At 41.2% G+C, this 27,923-nt stretch overlaps 1 protein-coding gene across 4 annotated transcripts; it reads left to right on the top strand.

Moving 5' to 3' along the window:
* The first annotated feature begins 230 nt into the window (after positions 1–230).
* ASRGL1 (asparaginase and isoaspartyl peptidase 1) lies at positions 231–24,264 on the top strand. Of its 4 annotated transcripts, none has more exons than XM_035109662.2 (7): positions 231–369; positions 4,385–4,579; positions 9,169–9,311; positions 15,941–16,095; positions 17,425–17,543; positions 19,372–19,482; positions 22,515–24,264. In XM_035109662.2, exons 2-7 carry the CDS (start codon positions 4,393–4,395, stop codon positions 22,742–22,744), a joined length of 945 nt encoding a protein of 314 aa, XP_034965553.2. In that variant the 5' UTR covers positions 231–369; positions 4,385–4,392; the 3' UTR covers positions 22,745–24,264. The 4 variants fall into 4 exon arrangements, with proteins under 4 accessions (XP_034965553.2, XP_034965552.2, XP_034965554.2 ...); XM_035109661.2 differs by having other exon boundaries at positions 324–463; XM_035109663.2 differs by lacking the exon at positions 231–369 and adding an exon at positions 474–612.
* The last annotated feature ends 3,659 nt before the right edge of the window (positions 24,265–27,923 follow it).

Here is a 27,923-nt window from a genome sequence, read left to right as displayed (position 1 = left end):
TGCGAGATAAAAGCAAACACCTCCCTTCTGTGCAGAGAGAGAGAGAGAGAGAGAGAGAGAGAGAGAGAGAGAGAGAGAGAGAGAGATGCGCACCGGCCATCTTTACAGCTGGCGGTCGTTTTGCTTCAGTTACGTTGAATCGGATGGGATGGGTCAGCCATTTTCGTGAGGGGCGGGCCTGAAGGCGGCAGCGGCCATTCCAGTTGAGGGCAGCTTCGCTTCAAACCCATTGAAACGGAGGCAAAACGAAGCGGCTCTCTTTTCTAAGGGCAAGGGTGCGAAAGGGGAGTTGTCCCCGCCATGTGATCACCCCTCCTTCCTACCTACCCACCCACCCTCCGTGGAGCTCTGGAGGAAACACATTTCCCTGTAAGAGGAATATTATTTGCAGCCGCTCTTGGCTTCTTCGGTGCTCTGCTTTTAACGATTTTAAATGCTAGGGCAGTCGGGAAAACAACCACCCGTGAGTAAATCTCTGGGAGAGGACGGCTAGTTGCAACAGGCCGGGAGAATGGATGAATGAGTGGATGGGGTGGGAGCTTTCCTTCCTTGCTGGCTTCCCTCCAGCTTGCTAGCTACTCGGGGGAATCCACACGTTCCCAGAGTCAGACAGTAAGTGTTTAATAAGGGAGACGTCACAGGTCGCCTAGCAAAAACCCTTCGCCAGTGGGAGGGCTTTGAAGGCTGGGCTAGAGTAACAGAATTGCAGAGTTGGAAGGGACCTCAAGGGTCATCCAGTCCAACCCCCTGCAATGCAGGAATTTCAACTAGATCATCCATGACAGACCTATGCTTTAAAAACCTCCAAGGAAGGAGAGTGCCAAGGGAGACCTTTCCATTGTGGAACAGCTCTTACTGTCAGAAAGTTCTTCCAAATGTTTAGTCGGAATCTCCTTTCTTGTAACTTGAAGCCATCCGTTTGGGGCCTCGCCTCTGGAGCAGGAGAAAAGAAGCTTGCTCCATCTTCCACCTGACAGCCCTTCAGATATTTGAAGGTGGCTATCATATCTCCTCTTTGCCAGGCTAAACATACCCAGATCCCTCAACTGTTCCTCATAAGGCTTGTTTTCCAGACCCCTGACCATCTTGGTCACCCTCCTCTGCACATGTTCTAGCTTGTCAACAATCTACTTAAATTATAGGGCACCCAGAACAAGACACAGTACTCCAGGTGTGGTCTGGCCAAGGCAGAATAGAATGGGATTATTACTTCCCTTGATCATGGCACCATACTTAAGTTGATGTAGCCTAGAATAGTATTAGCTTTTTTTTTTTTTTTTTGCTTCTTTCCTAGCCCTGGCCTGACCTAAATTTCTCAGGTGTTCTGATTTCGGCATCATGTTGTGCTTGCAGCTTAAGGAGGAAATAATGCACATCTTGCAATATCCCCTTTCCTCCGTGCAATGACTCCACGGGGAAATACATCATTATTATGAGTGGTATTCAATGCTAGCTCTACTCAGAGTAGGCCCAACATTGACACTCATAGACATGACTAATTTAGGTTCATTAATTTCAGTGGGCAGGGCTGGCCTGTGTTGTTCCTTCCTCCTCTTCCTCCACTGCCTCCTCCATTCATTCCAATACTGACCTTCACTTCCCCCATAAAATCTTCACTTTTCCCCTCTCACCCTGAAGCTGATTTATACCTCCCCTCTCATTTCAACTGTGTGGGGTTGGGGTGGGGTGGAGGATTTTGTAGTTTGTCTTAGGTGCCCAAATGTCTTGGGCCAGCCCTGTCAGTGGGTCTGCTGTGAGCAGGACTTAGTTGAATCCCATTCCTTTGGTTGTAATCCCATTCTTATTAGGGAGTAAGACTCATTGCGCACTTTTAAACTGGCCTGCTTAGGTCTACATTGCCTGTTGTTTAAAGGCTTTCAGCAAAGCTTGTTTGCAGTGGGTGGTAAAATTCTACTTGCTACACTGCCCTGATGAGTTCTGTGGCTGTGTAGGGGTTCTTCCAGGCGACCTGTTTATTGAGCATTCACCCTGATTTATTTGCAGAAAGCTTACATGGATTTCATACTATGCCCAGTCTTTACTGGGTGCTTGTGGGGAAGCTGTAGAGCTATGAGTATTCATCCTGATTTGCTTGTGCAGTGGTTTGACGTACAGTATTTGCATTAATCAGTCGTTTATCCAACAGCATTTCGTGCATTTCCCCATCTTTTTCCTAACAGCAAAATGTTTTGTTGTTGTTGCAGCACTTTAATTGCACAAACTCAGCTTTCCAGTATGTGATTGAATCCCTCACACAAAACACTCATAATCTGGAGGCAACCCTGGTCATCCAGACCTGTCATATGTGCCTATGCATTCCACGCCATTAAAAACAAACAACTTTACATATTTTGTATGTGACACATTTTTTGACAAGTTCCCAAACATTACAAATAAACTGATGCTGGCTAGAATTCTAAAATCCACTTGTATTGGCAGAGCTCCACTTGTGGCAGAGTCCCCTTCAAAGTCCAAATAAATATATCTTTTCTCAGAAATAAGATCTGTTTCTCTTGGTATGGAATACACAGTAGCCAGCCACCCCAAGAAAATACCACGGAAGGATCAAATACAACATTTTAAATATAAATAGGAAATATTTAATGGATGCAGATTTACTTATGTGCCTAAATAATTTTCCCTGAAAAACTGTTTTTTTATTATTAAGTACACATACCGCCCCAACTTCCAATGAAAGGATCAGTTTAACTCTGCTTACTTCATTATGGATTTTCCCTCAAGGGAGTGTGTCTGTATCTCATTCCTGTAACATAAATTCGCACAGGAAGAGCTTTTTCTGTGGCAGACAATGGTATACCAAAGCACTCCATCCCCTTTTGTGCCCATGCCTAGATATTCAGTAGATGTTTTTGTAAAAGTATTCGGCTACAGTTTTTAGCACTAGAGTTACAGCATCAGTTGCACTGATGAAAATCATACTGTTGAAAGTAGCCTGATTTAGAATTTTACGCCCTGGAAACATACATGTCTCCATTCTTTTCACCAAGTATTGTAATTCTGCAGAGATAAACTGGGATTGCTCATGCCATGCGAATTTGATAGGCACAGACATTGCAGAATGAAGACACTGGGTTATGAAAGCTTGCCCATCGATAGACAAGCTGCTCTGAGCTTCACACAGCAGCCTGCAGATATACTAATTCACCCTGGGTCTTTGATATGATAAATTAGTGTGAAGGAGAGGTGCCAGTCACCAGTCATACAGCTGGCATTTGCAAAACAGCCATAGGAGAGCATCACTCCCCGTGATGTTCCCGAATGTTTTGGGAGCACACGTATCTCCCTCATACTTTCCATGAGAATAATAATTAGGATGCTGATGAATTAATTAATCGGATTTATTGATTAAAGGCCTTTTTGACTGACTAAAATGTAGCCCACCTAATCAGGACACAGATGTTTCCTCCCTCTTAATGTTAATTATTAAATGTTCCTTTTTAATAACTCTGCATGGCAGGCATCATTATAGATGAGACCGTTCCCTTCCTTTAAAAGATGCTTCTCACAAGATGGTGTCTGCTACAACAGATTTATGTGGCATCTGAAAACAGAGAAAGAGAGAGAGCGCTTTCTTATCCCTACAAAATAAATATTTTATGTACATGCAAATATATGCAGATGTAATTAGTTAAAATTCATACCGCCAGGGCTTCTTTTCAGCCAAAACTCACCGGAACTCAGTTCCGGCACCTCTAAGGTCGGGGCCATTGCCATTCTAAGAGAACAAGGGAGGCATTAATGGTGAGTTCCAGCACCTCTTTTTCTAAAATAACAGCACTGCATACAGCTAATATATTGAAGCTGCAATTCTGTACTCACTTACCTGAGAGTAAACCCTTTTGCCCTCAGTAGGACTTAGCTCTGAGCAGACTTGGTTAGGCTTCCACTGTAAGATTTCTCTAATCTAAAAAAAACAATGTGGGCTAGAATTATTGAGGCAGCATATGAAGTGCTTTGATTACTTGGAAAACATGCTGTGTTGGCTAAGCCTGTGTAATACTCTCTCCTCATGAAATATTGCGTGTTTTCCTTCCTCTTTTAATCAGCAATAAAAGTCCATTTAAACTTAACAGGAGTAAGACTGCACTTTGAACCCTCAGCTGGTAGGAAGATTACAGATAAGGAATTCCCCACATGCTGAAAATGTCAGCATTGTACAACTCTGATAGGATTTTCAGGGTCAGGAGATGTCCTGCGAGCTATGTGGTTGCTTCGTGAATGAGATCTAGGCAACAGCCCACCCCATTTCCATAGCTGAGATGTGGAATTAAAGGAAGTTTGCAGGCAGTATGCTTTGACTTTGTCTGTTTTGTAAGGGATGTTAGTTCTTCTGACCGAGTAACAATTCTGTATTTCTATGCAGGAAACAACATGAAGCCGGTAATCGTGGTTCATGGTGGAGCTGGTCGCATCTTTAAAGATAGGGAAGACGGGTGTCGTTCTGGTGTCACCAGAGCAGCGCTGAAAGGTTACGGTATCCTTAAACATGGAGGGAGTGCATTAGATGCAGTTGAAGAAGCTGTGGTAGTAATGGAAGAGGATCCACATTTTAACGCAGGTAATTTTGTGTGAACTTTCTGTGGCCCCCATGGCCTCTGGCCCAGTGGTTCCCAACAGGTGGTCCGGGGACCCCCAGGGGTCCGCGAGCTATGCCAGAGGGGTCCTCAAGATCCTATTAGAATAAAAAATATATTAAATATATTTTGTATGATAACAGATTTTTTGTTTTGGCCGCTTCCTGCATGAGCAGAGTCTAGCACAAAACTAGAATTAGATAGAGGCAGTAGTTCTGCTGTATGCCGCAAGGACTACAAGAAACTTGGAGATAAGGCAATGAAAAAGATCCTTCCATTTGCAACCACATATCGGTGTGAGCAAGCATTTTCTTCCATATGTTTCATGAAAAACAAATATAGGAATCGGCTCGACATGCGGTCGGATTTCAGAGTGAAAGTTTCAAGTTTGGAACCTAATATTTCAGAAATAATGGACTCAAAGGACAGATTTAACTCATCTCATTAAGAACTGAAAATTAAAACTAACTGTATACTGATGGAGTACTCTGTTGTAACTGTAAAAAACGTATAAATATAAAATATAAAAAGACTCTTAATTTGGCTCTCATTTTTTAATTTTAGGATTAGGAATTAATGGGGGTCCTTGTCACAATAGCGGCTCGATGAGGGGTCCTCGAGAAAATTTTGTTGGGAACCCCTGCTCTGGCCTATTTCCCATGTCCAAATGGAACTCAGCTTCTAACTAAGCCCTAGCACAGATAACTGAAACAACCATGTACTGCTTCTTTTTTCGCCACTGCCTCCCCTTTCTCTGCTGTTTACCTGTTTCAGATTTTACACTTCAGGCACCTCAGGGCAGCAAACGGTTGCCTTAAATATAAATAACAGAAGTTGTCCCTGTGCATGATGGAGCAGGGCTTTATTATCAGTTATGGAATTCCCTCTCCTGGGATTTGTTGCCTTTTAGGTCCCAGTTCCAGACATTTTTATTCTCCCCAGCTTTTTAAATAAAATGACATTTTTAGATCTGATGGAAGAGGGAATTATATTTTAAACACTGGAAGTGAGTCACCCATTTGGCTGGTTTTGAAGAGAATTTTTGTTATTTTAATTGTGAGGGTATGCTTGGGGATTAATTATGAAATTGTATTTTATTGTAATTTCTCAGTGTGAACCATTTTGGGATATATTTGTATGAAGGGCAGTATCACTCTGGAGATGCAGCAGGTTGCCCACTATGTGTACTTTCTGCAAACAATACGTTTTTGTTTCAACAATCTTTTTCATCTGGATGAAAAAGTCCCTGCCGTAGGTGTTCATTTTGTATTCTTATTTAAACCCATCTTCAATTTTTGGTACTGTTTTGAAACTATTTTTTATCTGTTTTCATGGTATGGTTGCAAATCTCCTTGAGACACATGTAAAAGTAGAGTAATAAATTAAATAATAACAGTAAGATGCAATAGCTTTAGGAAATGAATAAATTAATAAGCATCAGGTCTAAAGGGAAATGTATTGTACTTGTTCCATGTTTCCAGTTGAGAATACCCTTTCTTACTTTCTGCCTGAATGAAGTTTGGTAAACAGCAGGAAATATTTTAAAATCAATGTCTCCATCATGATAAAACTGATACGATTTTGGCAGGATAGATCCTTTTATGGATTCTTCTCATTTTTACATTGACAATTCCACTGGATTGACTTGGTAAACCAGCAGCATGGTATTAAACAGCCTAACTGGAATTTTGGAATTTTCCTTATGGACCAGTGTGGCTCCCTTTCCTTTTTATGAGAGGAAAGGGTATTTATGTGCCAGTGATTCTCAAAACATGACTGAGAGAGCCTCATTCATTGTGGGGAAGGGGTTTTTGTTGGCATCCCTTTCCACTCTCTGCTGCCTATTAACCAAAGCTACAGACAAGAGATTGGTGCCAGGCCACAGTACAAGTGCCACAGATCTGGACAGAGGTGTCTTTGCCATAGGGCCTAGTGGCGCGTTGCGCCAGGGCGCCAGCCTCTGGGGGGTGCAACCAGCCACTAAGCCCTATGCTGGTCCCGCCACCACACTGCGCCTCCTTCTCCTTTTCCCCGCGCTGTGTGTGTGCTGGTAGCGAAGCCTCTCCGGAGGCCGCGCTCTCCCCTTCCCGGCCCTGCGGTGATGGCTCAGCTGAGGCGGAGCATCGAGGCCTCCTGGCGAGGGGGAGGCGGCGAGCACGGCGTGCCTGTTGCGGGACGTGGCGGTGGCAGAGGACGAGGCCATGGTCGGGGCCTGGCGGGAAGGCGCACCGCGCTCCCCAGGAGGCTTCGGTGCTGCTCTTCCCCGGCCAAGGCAGCCACTGAGGAAAGTGCGGGCAAGGCAGCAGGCGTGCGTGTGGGAGGGTGGGGGCGCCCTAGGGATCCCTGCACCAGGGCGCGAGACAAGCTTAAGACGCTACTGGAGGTATGGAAGAGCTGAGTGATACCACAACTGACGACAACTGTCTGTGCGGCCTCCAGCTCTGTGGCATTTGTACTGTGGCCTGTTTCCCAGAGCAATTCGGTTACTTAAGATGGAAGTAAAAAATGAAGGTTGGGAGAGTCCAGATCAATGTCTTCAACTTTGTGAACAAATTGTGCCATTTTGAAGTGAGACTGCTTTATTCTTTGAGAACCAGAACTAGATGAATTACTTACCGTATGTGGTTTAGGATTGCAGTCATTATTGCACATAAGTCAAAAGCAACCCCTCTCCCCAATTTTTGTAGCAGAGGGGGATGGATGATGTTGACTATGAAGAGCTGCTATTAAGCCATCACAAATCCCTGATAACCTTTCTGAGATAATCTGAGTTATCATCAGTCGATGACAACTTTGACATTTAGCAAGCTTATAAAAATGTAGCGTTTGTGTAAGACTATCTCTCCTTTTTTTTGCAAGATCCTTCCATTCTAAAATTAGCAAAGCTTTTGTTTGAGAATACTTCCTCTCATAGCTGCCAAGTTTTCCCTTTTCTCGCGAGGAAGCCTATTCAGCATAAGAGAAAATCCCTTAAAATAAGGGATAACTTGGCAGCTATGCTTCCTCTTTATTCAGGAAAATTCGGTATTTTGGTACCTTGTTAGTAAAAGTACTTCATATTTCCGCTGGTGCTTTTGCGGGGGAAATGGCTAGTATGTGGGCCTGTAGTTGTGATTGCCAAGCAACCAGCTCGTTAAATTTTGGCTACCCCCTGATGTATAAGGTATCCAGTTCTGTAGTCACTCATATCTACATGTGTTAAGGCTCATAAAATATACAGAGAAAATGAGCTGTGCAAAAAAGATGGGCGTTGAAACATACCATGCAGATGTTATCTTCATAAAGGACAAAGCAGTCCTACTGTCATGTTGGGTGAATGTGATGCTGCAGGAGCACATTGGCAACATTAGTAGAGCATGGAGAGGTTGAGGAATGGCTACTTTGTCCATTGCTCTTGGAAAATGCGCCAAAACGGTGTTATCCTTTCTGATTACCCCAAGAAACCTGCAAGTGAGCCACAATGTTCTAGGAAACACTCTTCATCCCACTTGCAAACAGGGTAATTGGGAAACAATAAGACAGAGTCAGTCTTGCTTATTTATTATGTATTTTGTGTTTTTATCTTGTATTTTTATGCTGTCAATCGTCCCAAGATCTACAGATGAAGGGCTGTATGCAAAATAAATAAATAAATAAATAAATAAAATAAAGGGGGGGTTGCTGGTGTCAGGTGGAGATTTTGAGGTGCCATTGAAGGGCTGCAAGTGCTACTCCCCCACTCCCTTTCCTTAAAATGCAGGCAGAGGGTATCATTTGGAATGTCTTCCTTGGGCAGCACCATTGCACCGAATCATCCTAAACCATAGCATCATAGAGTTGGAAGGGACCCTAAGGGTCGTCTTCTGCATTTGAGATATAGCTTGCTGAGCAACTAAATACACTCTAACTTAGCACTGCAGTTTAGGAACTCAGGCTGATGGCTTGATTTAAAGACAGCAAAAAATGGAAAGGTTTTGCATTTGTGGGGCTTTGCTATAGCTGTATGTATACCACGGACTGTAGTGACATTATTTATTTTAGCACCTTGTAGGAGAGAATTCATGGTTGGTAGGCAGGTGGCAACAAAAATCTGCTTTATTGTAACCCACATTTTTAGTGTGTTTTAAGGATCCACAATTGTTCACCTTTGTTTCATTTGAATCAGGTTCTGAACCTTCAGGACTGTTCAAGCTATGCTAGAAATTCGTGGACTGTATATTTAAAGATTCCAAATTATTGTTGTTGTTATTAGCTTCTCACACACCCTTCACCGTGAGGTCCCAGGGTGGGTTACAACAACCTTTTAAAAAAATCAGTGTTGAAAATAAAGTTACAGTCAAGAGAACAGGGTGAGTCTTAAAATATATATGAGTTGTCAAAGCTCAGGATAATGAGGTCCATCTTCCGTTTATGATGAAAACTGCAAAATGAAGGTGCCAGATGCATCTCTGTGAGGAGGCTCTCAAAGTAAGAACATGAGAAACTATCACTCAATACAGTGCTCCATTATTCCCCATCTACTTATGCACTTATAGTTGCTTGCCTCATATAGTAGTGATACTTAATGTATTTTCTCTCTCTGTTTGATTGTTAGGTTGTGGCTCTGTGTTAAATGAGAAGGGTGAAGTGGAAATGGATGCCATTATCATGGATGGAAAAAATCTAGCCTCCGGAGCAGTATCTGCAGTGAAATGTATAGCCAACCCAATAAAGCTCGCTCGCCTCGTCATGGAAAAGGTAGGCTGAATGTGCACTTGAACAACAACCAAAAACACACGATAGGGATGGAAAACCGGAGGCCTTCCAAAGGATTTTGGATTCCCATCTGCCCCAGCTGGCATGACCAATCATCAAGAATGATTGAAAGTGGTGTTTGTTTTTGTTTGTTTGTTTGTTTTTAATACAAGAAAACATCTGGGTTCGACAGACACTCCTTCAGACCTTTCAATCTCTTTTCTTTTTGGAGAAGAGGTTCTGACAGACCATAATGTGTGTTCTGTTTGCCATCTTTTTTCCTTCCTCAAAAGCAGCAGTTGTGGACCAAGCCTTTTTAAACCCACCATGCCCATTCACTACATCATTCTGCAGTTTATGTTTAATTCCAGTACTTCGTTGTTCAATGATGTCACTGCATTACTGATTTTAAAATGTCAGAAGGGACAAGTTGCGCCAAGGTTTCACTTTGCGGAAAAGAAAAAAGACAGTGTTTGCAGGGTTCTCTCAGGGGAATTTTGAATCCTTGAGATCCCCCAGTTCAAACAATGTTCTATTTTGACAACAAACCCCCCCAAACACTTCATGGTCTTATTTACCTGTTTTCTGATTATAGTCATGGCTGGACGTTTTTGGAATTTTCCTAATTTTTGCATCCTTGGCTTTCTAGTCCTGACTTTAGAGAGCCAGTTGGTCAACAGCTGCAGAAGAGGCAGATCTGCTCTGTGGCAAGGAAGTGAAGAAAGAAGCTGAAAAGGCACTGATTAGGCAGGCATTTAGCAAGCACCATTGAAACCCAAAGACTGACATACCAAGGCGCATTCGACAGTCATTTTGAATGACCCTCATATTTATTTTGAGAGATCTAAAGGTCCTGGCCACATTCAGCAGTTCATCACTAGCTCTCTTTAAGAAGCTCAGATGTGAAAAAGCTTTTTGCACCTGCACACAGCCACTTCACCCACCCCTTCGTGTGTGAGCAGGGAAACAAATCAGGAGCCCACAGTAAACTCTAGTTTCCTGTTATGTCTGCATCAGGAAACTATGGTTAATGCCTCTCTATGAAACCATGGTTTGTATCCTTACTTGTTCAGAAGCCAAAACACTTTCTTTTGCTGAAGTTGTGTTTCTCACCTGCGACTAGAAAATGGGAAGCTGCCTTTCTCTATGATATGTATCTTGATCACTGACACTTCATTAGCCCGTGCTGATCTTTCTTGCGATGGTGCACAAGAAGAGAGGCAAGTAAGAGGCAAGATTATAGTAATGTATAAAATTATTCATGGTATGGAGTAAGTGAATAGGTAAGTCTTTCTTCCTCTCATAATTGTAGTTTTGGTGGTGGTGGTGCAGGTCTGTTTTATGTTTGAACTGGGTAAAAAAATTAAGACACTTTACACCCTGCCAGGAACACTCCAAACTTCAATATTTTGTTGCAAAGCCCCATTGTGAGTACAAATTATGCTATTTCTTTTCATGCAGCCTAATAATGCAAAATGCATTTTCCCCATGTGTGACCATTTATTTATAAACTTAGGGAGACTTCTTTAAGCCTTGAAAGTAATCAGAAATTTAAATGCAAATATATAATCAAAGAATATCAGGTTAGGAATTTTTTTGTTTCAGGTCCTCTTTGAATTTTACCATTCTGAACAAGCAAAATAAATACGTTTCTCCAAGACTTGGTTATCTTTTCGTGGCACAATATTGGCTCCATCTGGTGGCCAAAGCATATTTCTTTAGATTTTGTCTAGCAACACCCATGAGCATAGCCTATTAAATAGTCTATTGAGATACATTTCATTAGGCTGGGCAGACTATTTCCTTTCACAAGTGAATAATTCCTCAGAAGTACAGCTCTCTTAAATGATTGCTTTTGGAGCTTTACCAAAATTTGTGGTGTGCTTTTCTTATTTGCAGCAGGAGAGGAAATAATTACTTGAGAACAAGTCCCAGGAGAGTAGCTGGACTAGTTCTTTTAGCAACAAAAAGTCAGTGCACTTTGGCATCTTGGAGACTAGCTAGGTTATCAGGTATGAACTTTCACCAACAATGGTTCATTTGGGCAGCAATCCTGTATATGCATAATATTTGGTGTAGATTTATTTATTCTGATCAATAACCAGTTGGGATAATCTTTGATTTAGCCCCACTGAATACATTGGAATTTGTTTCTGAGAAGGCAGGGCAAACATAGGATTGCACTTTTACCAGATTCAAGAATGAGTTTTTGAATGCATAGGCTGAAAATTAAGGTCACATCCATTTCATTGGCTGTTTATGCAGGAAAAGCTCCCAGTACAAGTTTATGCCCTGTATTAACAAGGTGAGAACTCAAAAAATAGAACAGACTATGATTGATGGAACACTGAAAATACCATGGGGGGAAATGATGCAGTTGTGTGTGACATCTGAATAGCAAAGAAGCAATCCTTTCTTGAGCTGCCTGCTAGTCCTTATACTAAATAAATTACTGTATATTCCTGCATATGAGACTATTTTTTAACCCAGGAAAATCTTTTAAAAAGTCGGGGGTCGTCTTATAGGCTGGGTCGTATTTCTATACGGTAGTTATTGCTTCCCCAATGAACATCAGATATTATTCTGGCTTTTTGGCAAATTTCTTAGAAGGCTCCAATCTAGAACAGGTTTGTTGTACTCAGGTTGAACTGAAATGAATATGACAAGCTGGTGCTTAAGATTAACGTAGGTACCATTAATTTCAATGGGTTGATGCATGATTTCTTCAGATGAGGGTCGTAATGTATCCATTTGAAGGTCAACGGGAACTGTAATCAGCATGAACTGTGGTTACTGATGTATGTTTGGTAAGCAAATAAAAGGGATTTCCAGTGGCACATTCACACGGTCTACTCTAAAAGCCAATTCCAGGCATTTGAAAAAGTGCCAGATATAAATCTCTAAAGTGTGGGATGTAATCCACTGGGAGCAGTCAAATACAACATTCCTTGTTTTGCTACAGTGGACATGCAAGGGAATGTTTGGTCCTCCAGCCAGTTGAAATGTCCTTTTCCTCCTGGCCTGGAGCATCATTCCTTGCATGTGACTAGTGGGTGGGCATGACCTTGCTTTCCAGACCTGGTAAAAGGCCAAGGCATGCTGCTACTCTCTCTTTTCCATCTTCTTTTCTTCCTGCGAGCTTCCTGGAATGAACTGCTGGCTGCCAGCCAAGCAGTCCCCCAGGTCATCTCCCTTTTGGGATAAACCTGTTAGTATAAGCTTATAACTTTAAGCCTAAAGCCTGCCTTCAGGGATCACACTGTGCTCTGCCTGATCGTGAGTAAACTTGCTTTTTATTGCTTATTAATAATCATTATTCTTTTAGGAGGGATTCAAGGGGTCTTGCCAGGAAAATATTAGAACACATTTCAATCTGGACAAGCCAGATGGAATTGTGTATTGTCTTAAGAAACTCACAGGTGTTTGCAACTAATTTTCTGCATAAAGGGGAATGTAACCTCTGCTAAGTAATGGAACTTGCTAGCGCAAGTTAGGAAGGATATTAATAAACAATATCTCCTCTCCTCACCCTGAACATTCCCACATAAAGAAATAGCATGGTCCCTTAATATCTATTTTTACAGTACTACCAGTTACCTTTAGATCATTTGTGATATTAGCCAGGAATGAAGAGAAAGGGCTGTAGCTCATTGGCAAAGCACACGTGTTGCAATTAAATGGTACCATGTTCAAATCCTGATATCTTCTCTCCAGAAAATATTCCTGTTTGAAACACTGGAGAGCCACTGCTAGTGTAGAAGACTGGCTGGGACTGATGGGAGTTGGAAGCCCACAACCTCCCTTATTTCTAGAGCAGACAATACTGGAGAAAATGGACAAATGGTCTAACTCATTGTAGACATCTTCCTATGTTCTAGCTATGGAATTGGCCCTGGAGATTGTTCATTGGCTCCTCTGAGCTAAGATTATGTGTCATTTCCTGTCAATGCACTTTCAGTGGTTTGTTTGTGTGCTAAATATCTCCATTCTATGCAGTTTCTAGTGTTGAGTTCCAGGTGGGTTTGTTTGTTTGTGTGTGTGTGTGTGTGTGTGTGCGCGCGCGCGCGCGTGGTAAATTTGGGAAAGGGGAAACTGATATAACCTAATGTCAGTGTGATTTAAGTAGGCATAATAAGATATAGGACTAGATTTTCTTGAATGACTTTCACTAATAAAATAAATAATTTTAAAAAGAATTGTCATGATTCTAGCACAAAAGGTAAAGTGTGTGAATTTGTATGTATTTTTTTAAAGAATAAGTATCAAAGTGCATTCACAGAGCCATATGCCTGTTTTTAATATCTATTGTCTCCTCTATTTATATTGTTTAGTGGTGGTATTATATATATATTGCATCTAAGACTGCAGCCCTATTTACACTAACCTGAGTTCAACAGTAAGTCCTATTGAACATACCATAGTGTGGTTTACTTTTGAGTAAATACGCAAAAAGCCACAGATACTGTTGGTACTTTTTTTGTTTTACAAAAGCAGAAGAGGGCAGTATTACACAATGTAAATGTTGAAAACAAAAAAAGAAAGAAAGAAAAGAGCTGGAACATTTCAGTCATGTAAGAGTAAACTGACTCCATTGTCCTGCTTTGCAAATGATAATATATGATCCAATCACAGGTATGCATCACCTGACTATTTGTATTGTCCTTTATTGGAGACTGAAAACTCTTCCTTGTTCATACTTCGAGAGAGGAAAATTCTCCCGAGTGTTTCTTGTCTCGGAAATAAGGAGATACTTTTGCTCATTTGACACCAGAGAATTGGTCACTATGTGGGAAACTATAGTAACAGAGTAATGCGTCTCCATATGTAGCCGGCTCCATGGTACTGTTTTCTGTATGTAAATCTCCAACCAGCCTACTTTGTCAAGAGGTTCACTAGTTGCAAAAAAACCAGGAAGTAGGGTGCAACCTGTAGCAATTGATGCGATTTCCTTATGAAATTGCCATCAATATAACACCATGCGACAGAAGCCGAGCAAATGAAAGGCAGTACTTCTGCATGCCTAAAAAGTAGCTGTTTTATTTCATATCCAAGTGTGGCTTCTTGCATATGCCCTGAAATTGACCGTAGCTTGATACCACGGGACAACTTCCTCTGACCATTAGCTGCGCCCCTCCACCTCCTTTTCTTCCTTCATCACAATCACACAGAAACACACTTTCCCCCTTTTGTGCCTTCGCATCCCTCCCCCACTAGAACTGAAAAAGGAAGACAGAATCATTTTGCTACACAGTTCCAGCCCTATTGTTAGAAGTGGCCACCTCAGGTAGCAAATGCTTAGAGGCGGGGAGGGGTTATGTGTGGCAGGAGGACAAAACTTTTTGGGCTGCTCAGCCTACCCTGTGTAAACCTACTGCCATCAAATGTGTTGTCTCCCTGCCAGTATTGAAGTAAAATTCAAGTGCCAATTCAGTCGGCGCTTGTACAGTGGTACCTCGGGTTACAAACATGATCCGTTCCGGGACGTAGTTTGTAACCCGAAATGGTCGTAACCCAAAGCGCCATTTTGCGCATGCGCAAAGTGCAATTCCCGCGATTTTGCGGTGAAAATACTTTCGGGTTTGCGGAGTTTGTAACCCGAGGTGTTCGTAACCCGAGGTACGACTGTATATGGAATGGTGGTGGTGTCACCCTCTCCTTTGCCTCAGGCAGAAAAATGGCTTGGGTTGGCTCTGTTAATACATCAAGGGCAGTATCTTTTAGGGGTCGGATCCTGGTCTCTTCTATATGCGAAGCCTTGCACAATTGCAAATATAGTTATTCTTTAATGGGCAGTGGATGTAGATTGCTTTATTAAAATCTACATCTCATTATGTCCTTAACCTCTTGGCGGTGTACACTTTGAAAAACACAACATACATATTCTAAAAATATATCTGTGCTGCTAAGATTACATAAGATTTATCCTTGGCATTGTTCTTTTACTTCATCCAAATCTTCTTTAGTCATTTGAAAGCCAATGTGTGGAGGTTATTTCATTTCATTTCATTATACAGTGGTACCTCTACTTACGAATTTAATGCGTTCCGAACAAACATTTGTAAGTCGAAAAAATTTGTAAGTCGAATCCCATAGGAATGCATTGGGAGAAAAAATTAGTAAGTCGAAGCAACCCTATCTAAAAATTCGAAAGTAGAAAAAATCCCATCTAAACCGCATCCAAGATGGCGGACGGAGCTCCATTTGTAAGTAGAAAAATTTGTAAGTAGAGTTATTTGTAAGTAGAGGTACCACTGTATTTCTATGTCACTTTTCACTCGCATGAGTCACAAAGTGGCTGAATATCACTGAATATCACAATTGCAGCATAAATCATATAAAATAATTAACAAATCACCAGTAAAACAACCACCTTCTGTAAAACACTATAAAACAGAACAACTTAAAGAATAGGGTAAACAGCACAACCACAAGAAAAGTCATGTTATAAAATTCACAAAGCATTACAGGACTCATAATCCACGAAGCAACATTAACAACATTAACAACACAAGCAAACTAAGCACTGTCGAATTTCACACACATGCTCTCCCCATCATCAAAGGTCCACGGGAGCAACATGCTTGTCCAGCTATTTCGTTGAGTAGCTGCTTATTGTATTTTATCTCCTTCAGACAGACCACATGTTGTTGACGGACCAGGGCGCCTCTGCCTTTGCTAGAGGCCTGGGAGTTCCTGAGGTTCCTGGAGAGAAACTGATCACAGAAAGGTCACTGGAGAGATGGAAGAAAAACCTTGAGGCTGATTCGAACCCTCAACAGTTTCAAAAGCAAGTATAAAATGTTGGGTGTTGGGGGCAAAATCCTGCCCACTTGAATAAATGATATTAAAACATGAGGTGAAATGTGAGGCTACTCACATTTCACCTCCAACATTTCTCCGATGAAAACAGGGACACCGCATTCCATAATGATAATTTTGCTGTTTATACCCCACCCCAGCCACACTGGGCAGCTTCCAACATGTATAAAAACCATAATAAAACATTAAACTTTTTTTTTTAAAAAACCAACCCTTCCCTATACAGCAGGCATCCCCAAACTGCGGCCCTCCAGATGTTTTGGCCTACAACACCCATGATCCCTAGCTAACAGGACCAGTGGTCAGGGAAGATGGGAATTGTAGTCTAAAACATCTGAAGGGCCGAAGTTTGGGGATGCCTACTATACAGGATTTCCTTCAGATGACTTGGGTGTCTGATAACTCCATACCCTTCAACATTTCTCCAATGAAAATAGGGGCATCCTAAGGGAAAGTGGGACATTCCGGGATCAAATCAGAAACCAGGATGGCTTCTCTAAATCAGGGACAGTCCCTGGAAAATAGGGACACTTGGAGGGTCTGTACTCAATATGGCAATATGCAATCTTCAGATTCAGAGGCAGGATACTTCTGAATACCAGCTTTTGGGGAGCAATAGTGGGGATTGGACTCATTTCCTGCTCGTGAGTTTTCCAGAAACACCTGACAGGGGTTAGTCAAATCCAGCAGTGCTACTTAAAGTTCTCATAATATATCCCCCTGTGCTGGTCAAATCTCTGCAAAACATCCATTATGATTTTACCTGCAGACCTGCAGCTTGTGAAATTTGGCCTCCCCAAGGATGCATGCCCACCAGCTGTTCGCTGCATCTCTGGATTTGCTGCACCCAGCCCATATTCCCATAGGCCACAATCCTATACGTACTTACCTGGTAGTAAAAGCCTCATTGAACTCAACCTGCAGTCTTAATTTTTTGCTGGGAGTAGGGGAGGCAGCACTGCATCTGAAGGCCCGATCTACTGATTAATTGGGGGTGGGGGTGGAGGATTCTTTCAATTGCACAGAAGTGCTTTAGGTTATTCGGCCACATCAGCTGTTCAATTGAATGGTCTCCGCCTTCTTTTAGACTTGGAAAAAGACTGGTCCTTCAGCAGATTAAGTGCAAACTCAGAAGTGCATTAACTCCCTTTTTTCTTCTTTTTTTAATGAATTCTTTGGACTGAAGATTTCCGTTGATTTTTTTAATACTTGGGAAATGCTACCTGTGAGACGCTGTGTTCTTTTGGCAAACGCTCTCCAGTCTTCAGCTAATTGTTTGAAATGCTATTTTTGGCAGAGACCTTGGAACAGTTGGAGCTGTTGCTATCGACAGTGCAGGAAACGTTGCGTGTGCAACATCAACAGGGGGACTCACGAACAAACGCGTCGGCCGTGTTGGTGATACAGCGTGCATAGGTAGGGGAGTGTGATAAATGGAAGAAGAGCCAGCCCCTCCTTCCCTCCCTCTCTTTCTCATATAATATGTATGATATCAGTCAAATGCATGATAGCAAAGGCTGTGATCTAAAGAACCAGTATGACGGCTTGCCATTCCTATGGTAGCAGTTCCTGCTGCCAAAGAGGCAAGCCACTTTTTAAAAAATGGAACAGTGAAAGTGGGAAGTGCTGGTGCAGAAACAGCAAGCAAAGTATTGGGCTTGCAGTGACGCTCCATGCTTGAATGCACATACAAACCCGAGTTTAGTGAATGGTATGTTTTCCTGAGATGATGGCTTTGTAACTTTTACATCCTGTGCAATATACTTCTATATAAGATAGGTAGGGAATGGAAAGACGAAGTATTTGGAGATTGCTTGGTTGAATACACTGTGTTTCTCTTGTAGAAACAGGCTTACAGTAGTTCTTGGGTGAGGAAGCAGCAAGGGGTGTTAAAAGGAGCCCAGGGTGTATTTATAGACACATAAGGAAATTTGCACTGAGAACCTTCACTTTCTGCCTCCACTTGAAATTCCAGGAAGAAATCTATTTATCAGTTCATAGACTTTGAAGGGGGGGGGGGACATTGCTTTTGTTTTAAATTCTACTGACATTCAGGCTACCAGCAATGATTACTTGTAGATTCAGAGCCAGTGTAAACTTAGCATGCAGATTGAAGGGCGACTTATTAGCAAATATATCATCTGCTTACTATGCAGCTGATCTAAACTTTAGTTTTGCAATTTGCAGGCTGAAAGTCAATAATGTGTTTGTAAAATACTTCTCCCCAATACCACCAAATAACAGGTCTTTGCTTAACTTTAGTAAATCTTCATTCATTTTGTTTAGACTGTGTTTTGTTTAAACAAGGAGGCATGTATGTTGGGTCTGGAGAAAGGACAATTTAAAAAGTAGATGATTGTCCAGAGTGCAGCACTCCTGAGATATTAGGAGCACCATGTTAACATTGTTCAGTCATTAGGATTCTCCTGTTAGAAGATTTTGCTTGGTAGTTCAGTGTATGCAGGCAACCCTCAATAGATTTGTTTGCCATCTTTCGAACACCATCCTTTCTTGATATGTTTTGAAGATTCCCCCAAATATTTAATAGCTCCATCAGCTATTGCAAGAGAGGAAACAATGCTCTTGATATCCATCCACAAGAAACATCTTAAGAGTTTATTCATATTTTTCTGTCTTGTCATCACCAGGTCTACCACTTGGCTAGCAAATCAGTGTGACAATTCCAACGTGGTTATATCTGAAATGCTATTTAGTTAAAAGAGAAAATGAGTTCTGCTTGGTTGAAGTTCCTGTGGCTGCAGTGATGTCCATTGTGGCTTACTTTTATGAGCTAACTCATCAATGTAGCAAGTAACCTCACCAGTGCTGCTAGCCACAGGGTGGTACAGCACTGATGACGTGTACCTACAACACTATCCCCTCAGCCCTCATAGAAACTTCATCTGAACACTAGTGGAACTATGGTGGTACCTTGACCAACTGGAAGAGATTTTTTGGTGGTCAAGTTACCCAGCAGTAATTTGACTTCAGGAGTAATTGACGCTTAACCCTTACCAATTAACAATGTCTTATCGAAGTGCAAATGAACCCTTGCTCCATATTATTAGTTAATTCCATTGATGTAGACACAAAGTGTACACCACTTGGGTTCTTCTGGTTCACATAAGATGGGTTGCTTTTGTAACGGGCTTATGTACAGTTGGATACATCCTTGTAGTTGATTTGAGATGTTGGGTACTGTAAATGCCAGCCCTTGACTTTTTGCTTTTTGCTCTTTGATCAGGAAGTGGAGGTTATGCAGATAACAATGTTGGTGCCACTTCTACCACAGGCCACGGAGAGAGCATAATGAAAGTTGTTTTGGCAAGACTTATCTTATATCACATGGAACAAGGTAACGCCAAAGGTCTCAAAGAACACAGAACTGGTACTGTATTCCTGACAGATGTTGGTGGGAGTAGGTTGTGGTCCGTTATTTCAAAGTTGAGAACACATACTGAGAAGGTTATTTGAATAGTAGTCAAATGTTGTGATTGGTGGAGCGTTGTGTCCAGATGATTTAAAGAATGAACCTTCTGAGGACTCAATTTGTGCACTGGAGCAATATTGTGCTGGTGTGCAATGAATAACAAACAAAAATTATTTCATAGTTGCATGCAACAAAGTGCTGATTGCTTTTAAAAGCTCAAGTACAAAAATACTATGGCATCTTAGCTGTTGCATACCAAAAAAAATATAGGCTTTTAACTGTTGAAGGAAGCGGGTTGCTGCTGATTAATCTTATAAAACCCTTTAAAGCACCACCAGTTTCTCTAACTTCTATGTTAAAAAGGAAGTCACGTGAATGAAAATAAGTAGGCTGGTCTATGTATTGATCTGTGTATATTAAGTAAAAGTGTGACTATGGTGAATAGCTGGCAACAAGGTGTTCATGTGGCTGTAATATAATCAGGCTATGGATGACTCTAGAGAGCTTTGCCTTCTATGTTATCCAAACTCTCGATTTATATTACAGCCTGTAAACATAATCAGCTGACCTACTTCTCCTGAATACACTTTCAGCTGCCAGCGTGACCAGACCACCTTCTTTATTCTAAGCTGTAGTTGCAGACTGCAGATCTGTAGGATCGCCATTTAACTTCTGACACAAAACTTCACAGAATTTTAGATTCATATATGTATAGGAACTGTTAAATGGAAAAAGGTGGATTGTATTTAAAAAGTTCCAGGGAGGTTATCTGCAAATCTCTGGTGTGTAAATATCATGGCACAGGGATCTTTCGCCTTTATTTCAGCGTCCTTAACAAATGGCTCTGACTTAATCTACTGATAGAAAGAGTAACTGTATGAATCTGGTTTTGGGGTCAAATGCACGCCAAGAAAGCAGTGAATATACCCAGGGAAAGACATTAAGCCGACACCATTTTCAAGTAAGGAATCATGTCTTTATTGAGATACTTCACTTTTCCAGCTGAACACTGTAGTTGCAAAGAAATCATCAGGGCCAACAAAATGCAATAATATAAAGGACAAGCACATACAAAAATGGTATGTGGGATCCGATTGTTTATGTTTAAAAACATAAACAATATATTGCTCCATTACACGTGTAACGGGGGAATAATCATGATATGTGAATTACTTGCAACAACAAATCGTACAGAACTTGCAACCGCAGTGTGTGGGTTGTTTAACTTTCAAACAATATAGGCATCAAAGCAAGCAGTGTCTACTCTACTACACTTGAAAACCAAAAAAGTACCATTGGCATTTGGAAATGTAGATGGAGGTCACAATTGTCCATACCACCTTTAGTCTTATTAAAATAAAGAATAATCTCATTCTTGTAGGCACTGAAGAAAGGGGAATCTACAGTTGATTACATCCTTGCACTCTTACTTGATTTTGGAAATGTGCACAGTAGCTTTCAGCCCCTCCTAACCATGCTACATAATACAGGCTGCACAGTACTACAAATGAAGAGCAGGTGCTCCATTGAAGGGTAGAAACTGAATGATCCTTTTTGCAATAGTTGGAATATCTAAGCGTTATTATGGCAGCTGTTGCCTGGATGGAAATAATCCTTCCTGTTAGTGTTTATAAAGGCTGGGCTTTGGTTTCTAAGCATGAGAATAGTTTCCATTCTGGGGTATCTGGGTTTCGTTTTTATGAAGAGGAAGGGCAAAATCTTAAAGCAGTTGTTATGCTTGTCTGAGTTACAATATGACACCTGATGCATTTGTAATACTTAAGGCCAAGCAATATACAATGCACTGGTGCATCTGAGATTATAAATTTTGGATAACGACATGAATTTTATTTGGCTTGTTTTCTATGCACTTGCACACAATATTGGTTTTGTTTACAGGGCATCATGTCATCTTTAAAACTGATTAAATGTTACTGCTGTCTCTGATGACATGCTTAAATTGTACACTTTAACTAAACAATTTCTGAAGGTCTCAATTTGCGAACCTAGCAAAAGCATTTATAGATATCTATAAAACAACAGTGACAAAATAATCCCACAATGATACTTTGGTTTGTATTGGGATGCAATGATATCATAAACCCTGGTGATAAAGATTATCAATGTCCTTTGAAGTCTTTTTTTTGCCAATTTACCAACAACTAAAACAAATCCATATATAGGAGGCCACATCTGAGGACCGGACAAAGCACAGAATGGTTTCTATGTTGTTGTGCCCCCATGATACAATTAGGCCCATCAGTTGTATCTATCACCTTTTATTTCCCTTTCTTTTTAGCAAAGGGAAGAAATAGAAAGTCATTTGTGGTATTCTGTCAATCATTACAACAGCTGGCCAATGGAACTCAGTTGTAGAAAGGTTGTGGAATCTCCTTCATTTTAAGGTATTTAATAAGAGGCTGGAGGAATGATTCTCAGGAATAGCAAGGTATAGTGAACATAGCTAGCATTTGGACTAGGGGACCATAAACCATCTGGCTTTGATTCTGTAAGTTGGTGTGCTATTTGCAAAGGGAGTTTTGCAACGTCTTGTTGGAGAGGGGTCAGGAATTCTCTGATAATTCTTTATTGGCTGTTGGGATCCAAAAGCTTTCTTAGATTTATACAAGGGGATTTGGTTATCTCCGTAGAATCCCCCCCCCCCCACAAAAAATCCTGTTTTAACCTGTGTTTGAAACACTTGTTTCAAAAGAAGCTTGGTAGGCCACTGTTTGAGTAAAAAACAAACCTAATGACCTCTTATACTTATGGAGCTACTCACATACTTACTTGGATCATGCCCATCATCTTTAAGAGATATTATATGGATGAATTGTAGCTGATGCAAAAGCCTGTTATCGGCTAATCTGGAAAGATTCACGGCCACTCCTGAATTGGTTTTGCTCAAAATTATTTAATTTCTCATGTGTTTTTGAACTCTCTCCCCCCCCCCCCAGGAAAATCACCAGAAGATGCTGCTGATGCTGCCCTAGATTGCATGAAAACTAGAGTCGGGGGATTGGGTGGGGTCATTGTGATCAGCAATTCAGGAGACTGGGCTGCACGATTCTCCACCCAGGAGATGTCCTGGGCTACAGTCAAGGATGACCAACTGCACTGTGGCATTCATGCTGGGGAGTGGCATACACAACCTGCCGAAGAAGCTATTGGCTCCCTGGGATCCTAAGCAGAAGTGAAGGAAGTGGAAGTAATGCAGCACAATCAAGATTATAGACCTTTGTCGGAAACTGAATCTGTTATCCCCTTTCTGAAAGGACCTTCCCACCAAATTCCAGTTCAGATATTCATAGTGCTGGTCTTTTTGCAGCCAAGCTAAAATCTAGAAGGAGACATAGTGGACTTAAGGATGGCTTTTGTGAGCATATATAAGCTATCCAAAGGTTTGGTTTCTTAGTCACAAAACTGAATTGCAGAAAAGTGACTATGCACATCTTATATTGAAGGCAGCTTCTCCTATAATGTAATTATGCTGGGAAACCAGTGTCCATAATAGACCAAAAGTAGTCTGGTGTCCCAGATCACAGTTTTGTTTTTATCTTATGTGCCCATGTCATAATCCTCTGTATCCCTCCATCATGTCTCCCTTGAACTGCTCACCTGGGCTGCCTGCCTGCCTGTATCTCTGTCCTCTGGATCTCTCCTACCCACCTTTCCCGGGCCACTTGCCTAGGTCATCATCCTGCCCATCTTCCAGTTCCCTCGCCTGGGCCTGCATCTCCATCCTCTGGATCCCTTCTACTCGCTTTGCATTGGCCGTCCACACTGCTGCTTGTAATGCCACTTGTCTGTTTATGGAAGACAATCTTACTCGGCTACGAGTGACCACAGAAGAAGAAGAAGAAGAAGAAGAAGAAGAAGAAGAAGAAGAAGAAGAAGAAGAAGAAGAAGAAGAAGAAGAAGAAGAAGAAGAAGAAGAAGAAGAAGAAGTGAACTGCAGCATGATAACATCCCCCCTGTGGTTTTATTTTTATATACTGGAGAGAAAATCTTAGAGTTGGAAGGGACCTTGAGGATCATCTAGTCCCATGTTCTGCTCATTTCAGGAGCATTTGTTATGTAAACTTTGAGAAGAACTGGGATGATCACAACCATAGGTTACTCCCAAATGCTGTAACTGAAATATTAAGAAATTTGCTTACATTTTTTCCCTACTTACAGTCAGTACAGAAAAGAAAGTAGGGACATAATAATTCTCATGTTTAGGGAAACATGCAAAAGAATTAAAAGTTTTGTTTTGAGATAGCAGACTTCTTGAATAGATTTCATTTGATTGTATGACAAGTCAAGGGCTAAGTCAAATAATATGATAGGTGTCTTTCTTGAAGTAGTATATTAATTGCAAGAATAAGCTGCTGTGCATAAAGTTGCACTAGTGTTTATATGGTAATATGTTTTTTGAGGTACTTATAGTACCGAAATAGAAATTTACAGAGTGAAATGTATTTTCTCATGGTAATACTTACAAGGAAGATGCTTCATTTTTAGGCAAGGTATTTGTAATTTTATCCCTTGCCTTTCTTTTTATTCTTTTCATGCTAATGTAATCCAGTAATTTAAGTCTTATTTAGATATTGCCTTGATCCCATACCACTTTTTCCATCTGGGAAATAATCAATGCTATGTTGATGCACAACATGTTCTTATGAAAATAAATGCCAATAAAATCTAGTACGGCATATCTTAAAAGTAGACTACTCATGCGTGCTTTATGGCTCAAGTGTATTGTTTAGCCAATCAAATTTCCATTAAATGACACACACACACACACACACACACACACACACACACAACATTTTCTTGCAGAACAACAAAAATAGATTCAAGTTTACTGTTGATAAGCCTTTCACAGAAGCAAAAATAATACTGTGATTTTAAAAAATGAATATTTACAGCACATGGCTGGAGGACTCCTTTTATCTGTGAAATATTAACAGCCATCTCTTTACGTAGCAGATTCCCCCCTCCCACTCTATTAAAATATTCATTTTTAAAATTAAGGCAGTGATTTTAATTGTAGAACCTGTGGTGTGCCAGTTCATACTTTTAACAGGATATCCTCATAACGGGAGAACATACCTTTCCTTGCCTTTGGATTTGTTCAACCTTGAGAGGCACAATTTTAACATAATATGAGTTGGAGGGCTCCTTCCAAATTGCACTAGAACAAATAAACATGATACCTCTAATTAGGGAGGTGCCTCTGTCGTGCCTTTCAAGATCCAGCCCTGTCAGACTTGCGTCACATCTCCCAAACAGTCACATCCTCCCTAGTGACAATGCCTAATGAATTCCTAGGACAGGCCATTCCTTACATTCATTTAACTTGGCAGTCATCCAGCTTGGTTGCTGTTGTGACTTCTTGGCTTGACTTGCATTCCCTCCCTGCAAAAGTCCAGCTTCCTGTCTATCCACATAGTTGAGACCACAGTACACAAAATATCTGCATGCCACCCCCCTTGGGATACTTGCCTTTTCTTGCCCTTGTTTCCTTCTTTATCTGCCCCTTCCCCCTTTCCTCCCTTTTCACAGCAACTTGCTTTTAAACCTTGGAAATATTGCAAAAGCAGTATCTGGCATGCTGGTGTGGGCGGGCGAGTTCCATATTGCTGTGTCTTGCTGCATTCTTTAGTCAATGTTCCATGGCAGAATGCCATTTCACTCATGGTTTAGAAAATAAAACATTGCATAGAGGTTGATTTTTTCCTTAAATTTCCCACTGGCCAATATATAGGTGGAGGGAAATCCTCACAAAATAATTAGGAGGAGAAAAATGTATTTCTGATTCCCTCTGCCCTGCTCACACACCCTCCCCTCCCCAGTTTTCACATGTCTTGGCTCTGCCTCTTTGCTGCTGGATTCTGTACTATTGTCAGATTTTTGCCTTTTAAGACTAAGGAGACTTAGGATATCACCAGGATTTGCTTTGGAGTCTCAGGCTTTGGGATCGAAGACTTGGTAACCCTGTTCATGAGTGAATTCGCAAGATACTTCATTTTTGTTTGATTTATATGACAAAATTCAGTGGGTGGTTAATTAATAAATAATTCCTGGTGCGTCTCAGATTGTACTGCTGTTTTCGCAACATCACAATAGGTACAAAGGTAAGGAAAAGAGAAGAGGAGGGGAAATCCTATACATGTTTTTGGACATATCTAATGAGTTCCCTGGTGTTCTGAAGTTCCTAAATCTATTGGCAGGTGGATTAGGAGCTGACTTGACTCAATAAGCATCCCAGGATTACCCTTTCTGCTGAACTTTCTGGATTCAAACTGTATTTGATTGCATTGCAGATCCCCCCCCCCTCTTCAAAAGTCCCATTTTATTTTATTTTTGCACTTACCGATGAATTATCAGCGCCTTGCTGTGTTGTAAATAAAATGTATGCATCAGTTCTTGAGCTCACACTTCTGACCCTTTATCTGTACGGCTTCACTTAGAGTTTAAACCATGTAATGCGTTGTAGCATGCAGCTCATTAAGTACTTGGGTGCACTCAGACATAAAGAGCATTGCCCATTATGCATGACTGGCAACATAGCAAGCTATCTGCTTAGCAACACCGACCCTCACCCGTTGTTCCAGTGTGGAGGACCTTGCTGTATATTTTGCATAATTCCAGTTTAATTGGAATAGTTATGGTGTGGAGTATGAACTAAAGCACAGCCAGTGGTCATCCTCCATTACTTGGTGGCAATAGATCATTTAGACTTTGTGTTTATTGTGCATTCATGACAACATCTGGTTATGGCCCAAAGTGTGCAGCAGACTTTATTGCTGTTTTAATATTTTCAGTGGTGGGCTGGATTAGGGCCAGCAAATGTGAGTCTGAATCTTGGCAAGATGGAGGCCCTGAGGGTGGGTGGCTCCCAAGTCAGGATCATTGGTCAATTGCCTGCTTTGGACAAGGTCATACTTCCACTGAAGGATGGGGTTTATAGTCTAGGGGTGCTCCTAGATCCAACTCTGTTGCTAGAGGCCCAGGTGACCTCAATGGCTATGAGCTTCCACTGATAATCCCATTTTTTGACTGGGATAACCTGATTACCGACAATCATGCACTGGTAACATCCAGATTAGATTACTGCAATGTGCTGCCTGTGGGGCAGCCCTTGATGTTGGTCTGGAGGCTGTAGCTAGCGCACTGGGGCGGGCTGTATTGCTCCCATGTGTTACACTCCTACTACAGATTTCCACCAGCTGCCAATTAGCTACTGGGCTAAATCAGCTAGGAATCTTGCCCTTAGTGTGGTAGAATGTACTCTTCGGAATTCCCTTCTGTTACGTAATAGACCATTCTCTTCCATCATGCCTTTTAAGTGGATATCTTTATTCCAGTCCGCATCTGCATTGGAACTATTTTAAACTTTTTATATACGGAATTGTTTTTAATTGTTTTTACTTTTTTGTTTTGTTTCATAGATGTAACTGTTTTGTTTTTATAATTGTATGTTTTATTGTTATAACCTCTCATGCAGGCATAGGCAAACTCGGCCCTCCAGATGTTTTGGGACTACAACTCCCATCATCCCTGACCACTGGTCCTGTTAGCTAGGGATGATGGGAGTTGTAGTCCCAAAACATCTGGAGGGCCGAGTTTGCCTATGCTTGCACTCATGAGACCCTATGGTAAAGGGCAGGTAAAAAGATAAAATCTAATAAAATCAATCAATAATGAAAATCAAAGCTGTACCTCAGCATCTCCTATGTTGCTAGAGGAAATAATTGGATCTTTGCAGAAAGCTAAAGTCATTACAGTAGCTTGCAACCTTTCACAAACATGTAGAAACTGGATGTTCAGAATCTTAGAAACTAATGAAATAGGGAGTTACAGTGTTCCCTTTAACTCAATCAATGGAAAGTTGCTTTAGCATCTATAGGTAGTATTTCTTTAGCTTTAAAATTGAGATTGATTCCACAAATATTGATGTTCTGAGCATTTTGGATCCCACAGCACCTTCATAGGAAGGAATTGGCTAGTTCAGATAGATGACAGGACTGAGACAATAAATGGGTGAAGCCTCCCCTTTAGGACTATATCAACTCAAACTAGAAGACAAATGCTCACACTTGTACAGTAGTGGTATTTAACTTTGAGAAGAGTCTCACTCATTTTTAAAACATCTGTGGCAACCTGTTGGAAGGGCTGCCCAGATTTGGGAACTTACCACCATATGCGGTGGAGTCATAAAAGGTGAAAACATTATGGGTTGCAATGTTACCCCACTTAGCGTTCTTGACATTGATGTGGCTAATGCAGGCCTAAATTGCAAAGAATTGAATCGGCCACTTTTTAGTGGCAGCACGTGTAGTGAGAACCCTGGCCTGAAAAACACTAGAAGGAATTTA

This window comes from Zootoca vivipara, chromosome 3 (assembly GCF_963506605.1).
Source record: "Zootoca vivipara chromosome 3, rZooViv1.1, whole genome shotgun sequence".
Classification (NCBI taxonomy): domain Eukaryota; kingdom Metazoa; phylum Chordata; class Lepidosauria; order Squamata; family Lacertidae; genus Zootoca; species Zootoca vivipara.
The sequence above is the reverse complement of the archived record's forward strand: the minus strand, read 5'-3'. Positions and strand labels throughout refer to the sequence as shown.